Source organism: Theobroma cacao, chromosome 2 (genome assembly GCF_000208745.1).
Source record: "Theobroma cacao cultivar B97-61/B2 chromosome 2, Criollo_cocoa_genome_V2, whole genome shotgun sequence".
In the NCBI taxonomy this organism is placed as follows: Eukaryota; Viridiplantae; Streptophyta; class Magnoliopsida; order Malvales; family Malvaceae; genus Theobroma; species Theobroma cacao.
In genome coordinates, this window is record NC_030851.1 from 39984708 (window position 1) to 39989138 (window position 4431).

Here is a 4431-nt window from a genome sequence, read left to right on the forward strand (position 1 = left end):
ATCCATGGATATTTGTCCAATCAGGGAGATATTCCTGCCCGCAGCTGGAGGGACAGCTAAAGATATTGTTTACACTGTTTACCAAAACTGGTTGTGAAGAATTTCTTTCCACTACCAACAAATTTTACTTGGTACCCATGAGCCCAATTGAATAAAAAAAATTTGTAATAATTAGGTTTAATTATTCAGCTACTTCCTTAAATGTGCCTTTATGTGAGCACGCTAACAGCACTGATTCAGAAAACTGAGACTGCTATATGTATATATATTTCAACATTTAATTTGTTCCCACAGCTTATTTTTCCTTTGCTAGCATGAAAGAAAGCGATGCAAAGATATGTTGAAGGTTTGAAGTTTCAGTTTTAGTTCACTGTCTTCAAAATTTAATTAAACCCCTTTTTGGGTTGCAATTTTTGAGACCTAACATTGAATTTATCAGCTCTTAAATGAGATTATCTCAACCTTGACAAAATCAGTCACTTGTACACGATTCTCTTTGTTCTGAATTAGGCAACTAATCAGCATGCTGTTTGTGGAGGTGATGGGTATTTTGTCGAATCTTTTCTTACTAGTTATTTGGGTTGGCCTAACCAAAATCTATGTCAAGGCCTACCCTAAATATACTACAGGTTAAAGCAACATGCGGTCCTAGGCAAGACCCTGGATCCTGTATCTAGCTTATTGGTCAATGTGTTATTTTTTGAAAGGTAGTAAATTTCATTAACAAAGAGGGAATTGAGAGTTCCCTTGAACTTTACAAAATCATAGCCCATGATTTTGGTGTGTTATCACAAGGGCAGAACCAGCATAACAGACCAAATAAAGGCTACCAGTAAACAAAAAGCCAGGCTAGCAGAATCCTAGGTGAATGTGTTATTTATAAAAATTGAATTTCAGTAGATCGTGATAAATAAATTATTTTATCACTTACAATAGCTCATCGCATGTTTAAGTTTATAGTCATTTATGGCTTGATATATTTCCAAATTGAAGAGTACTTTGTTCGCTAAGTAATGATTAATATTGATAATTATGATGAGTCATTGGCATATCGCAGTTCTTTTGGCTCAAATGCAAGTCACTTCTCAATTAAATTTATAAAATCGTTAAGAAATCTTTGAGCACTAACTCAACAAGTACTCTAAATGGCTCATAGCATTCAATTGTCTGAGCTAATATCTGGCATGAAAGAGGAGATCGATCATTGTTGAATTTGATATAAGCTGAAGCCTCCAACAAGGTTAATGGAACTACTTTTAATTACCTTTACATATGCGAGACCTTGTCCACCAGCTGCTATCCGGTCAAAAAATATATAATTACTAAACTATTTTGACAAGAAAAGAAACAGGAGTGAGAGGAACTCGATCATTAGTAGTGTAAGGAGGAAGGAGAGATTGTAGGTGTTCAGTGACGATTATTGTTCTGTCATTTATTTTAAAAATAATTAATTTTTATTTTAAATTAAATTATTGACTCGATATATGATTTTATATGATTATCTTTTAATCACTTTTTATGTAAAATTTTAAATATATATATATTTTCAATAGGGAAACAAATAGAAATGGATGTAATCTCTAAGATAGTTTTTGATAAAGAACGTACATTTTCTTTGTTACAAAAGATCAATGCCACAGCTCAAAGTTACTACAGTGAGACATTATCAGAACACTGGTGATCCATATGGTGAAGAATTCACGAAGTTGAGTACACTGTTCCAGCAATTACTATTCTCCACCATGTTGTCATTGCAACTTTCAATCGATTTCTGGTCACCAATTGATGAGTTCAGAACGCCAGAATTAAAAATTAAAGCACCTGACAAATCCTCCATTATATCTGCAAGTGGTACATTTTCATTTACTATCCTGAATGAGTCCTCAAACCATGCATCACCTGCGGAATCCGTCACGTGTTGCAATTCGACGAAGCTATCCAAAATTTTTTCCTCAAGTTCTTGCATTTGGTTAGACATGTGATCAACGCATTTCAAACTATCTTGGCCGTCTAATTCCGTACTAGCTGTTCCTCTCAATCCGGTTGATGAACTCTTATGGGGTCCCATTTCACCATCCGTATAGCCAGCGAGTCCATTGACCGGGGCTCGAACCGTTCCATTCGGGAAACTGAGAGTCGAGGTTGGAGACCCAAGATCCTGGCTGGAGAAGGCAAACATGCCAGCAACTACGCCTTGCCAAGCTTTGAGCACGTCAAGGCACCTCGGTCTACCGGATGTTGCTGCAGCAATGTTTTTGATCAGCTGACCCGAAGTGGGGGGAAACTGGGTTTTTCGTTGGATAGGATTCGGAACAACCTGTTTTGACTCACGGACCAACCGGGCTTCAGCCTCGAGCCGAGCACTCTCCCACTGAGCCATGTGGGTTAAATTTGAAGCACTCTTGCCTGGACCAGACGGGAAGATTGAGGCATCTGCTCGAGGCTTGTGGGTCATAGGATCAATTCCCATTTTGATTAGCCTTTTCTTAAGATGTGTGTTCCAATGATTCTTGATCTCGTTGTCAGTTCTCTTTGGCAAGTGAGCTGCCATGGCTGACCACCTAAATGAATCGATGCAAACGAAAGGTGACAAAATATGATCAATGAATTAATTTCATGGACTTTTTATGGTAGAATTAATTTCAAATATAAAGAGAAATCGATGAAATCAGCATCATAATTACCCTGGAAAAATTTATATGAAGTTTCTATTGGAGCTGCAGAAATTTCTTAATAACTACAAACTTGACTTTCTTTTACTCGATCAAATGAATGGAATAAAAAACTGTTTGAACGTACCTTATAAAACAAAAAAAAAAAAAATTCATTTAACACTAGAATCAGACTTAACCACACTCAAAACATAAAACTAACAACACCAAATTAAAATTAAAACAACACCTAAAATAGAACATAAAAAGGTCATCAGCATTAGCAGAATATCCAAGATATATAACAGAGCAGTAGAAACTATATAATTTTGACTTGATGACTAAATATTATGGCAGGGTAAAATTAAACAGATTGTTAAAACGTAATTCATATATAATTAATTAATGTTAAAACGTGATGCCTTTCTTTTACTTTTGTTTTAATTTTATTAATAGAAGAGTAGGGAGCTGAAATAAACCAAGAAATTTTCGGTAAAAAAATGCAAAAAAAAATTGTATTTTTTTCCTTTTTTATATAATTAGATAAACATAACAAGAAAAAATGTGATACTTAAAGTAAAGATAAACAACCTAATATATCATGCCCTAAGTTTTGGCCCAATACACAGCAACAAGTAACATGATATACATATATATATATATATATATATATATATCAATTTATCCTATTTTAAGAAAAGGTTTGGTGTCTGCTTGGCATAGAAATTCATGGGTTTTTCCTTTTCTGGTAAGGAGGAAAGCCATAAAGTTGTGAGAAACTCTTTACCTATTTCCAAGAAGGGCATGGAGTTGAATAATGATTTGCTCTTCTTGTGAACTAAACTCTCCTCTTTTAATGTCAGGTCTTAGGTAGTTAATCCACCTGAGTCGACAGCTCTTCCCACATCGTTGAAGTCCTATATATATATACACACACAAAATACAGAAAGCAAATTACAAAAAGAAATTAAACATTTAAAATTGATGCTGGATATAAAACTAAAAGGGATTGTGTATATGCATATATCAAAACAATCACCAGCTTTCTCAGGCAAGGCGCGCCAGCTACCATGGCCATGTTCTTGGATGTAAGCAGTGAGTATCTTGTCTTCTTCGGCTGTCCATGGTCCTCTCTTCAAACCCTCTTTCTTGAAACTAGGAGACCGACCCATTTTTTTCCAGGGACAAAAGCCAAGACAATACCGGCAAGGGGATTGGAAGAGAAGGAATAATAAGAGAAGAAGAATGATGGGCAAATTGAAAGCTTTGGTGGCAAATCTATATAGAGGATATTAGTCAGTGTGTTGTACATGGAAACTCATCAAGTATAAATTACTCCAACTACTTCATGAAAGATGACCCCACGTGAAAAATGCTTTCAAGTTCTACAACACATTTCTTTCTTTTAGAAAATCGAGCTAAGTTTGATAAAGATGTGAAAACAAAATAATAGCCTTGAAATAAGTTTGTAGACTTGGAATCCTAGGTTGGAATTTTTTGAAACAAAAATTGTGAAGAAAAAGTCGATACATCAATTTAATGAAATACTTAACCTAATTAATGATTACCACAAGGAATTTTTAATTTAATTTATTATGATATAGCTGTTTATTGAAGTTGTGCTTGTTTATTGGAGCTCTAGGTCTCACACATATGATTGAAATGTATTTTATTGCCCTTTCATATGCTTAGGTAGAATTTATGATTTAGTTATTATGGCCTAATCTAAGCAATTGTTATACTTATCTGGAAGAGAATTTTTTTTCTCAAACAAGTCCTT

The 4431-nt window shown here is 34.7% G+C and overlaps 1 protein-coding gene across 1 annotated transcript; it reads right to left on the reverse strand.

The window, feature by feature from the left end:
• On the reverse strand, nt 1565–3899 carry LOC18610360 (transcription factor MYB76). Its single transcript, XM_018115072.1, has 3 exons — nt 3691–3899; nt 3439–3568; nt 1565–2561 (listed from the first exon to the last, which is right to left on the reverse strand). The coding sequence occupies exons 1-3, from the start codon at nt 3821–3823 to the stop codon at nt 1667–1669; spliced, it is 1158 nt and encodes a 385-aa protein (XP_017970561.1). The 5' UTR covers nt 3824–3899; the 3' UTR covers nt 1565–1666.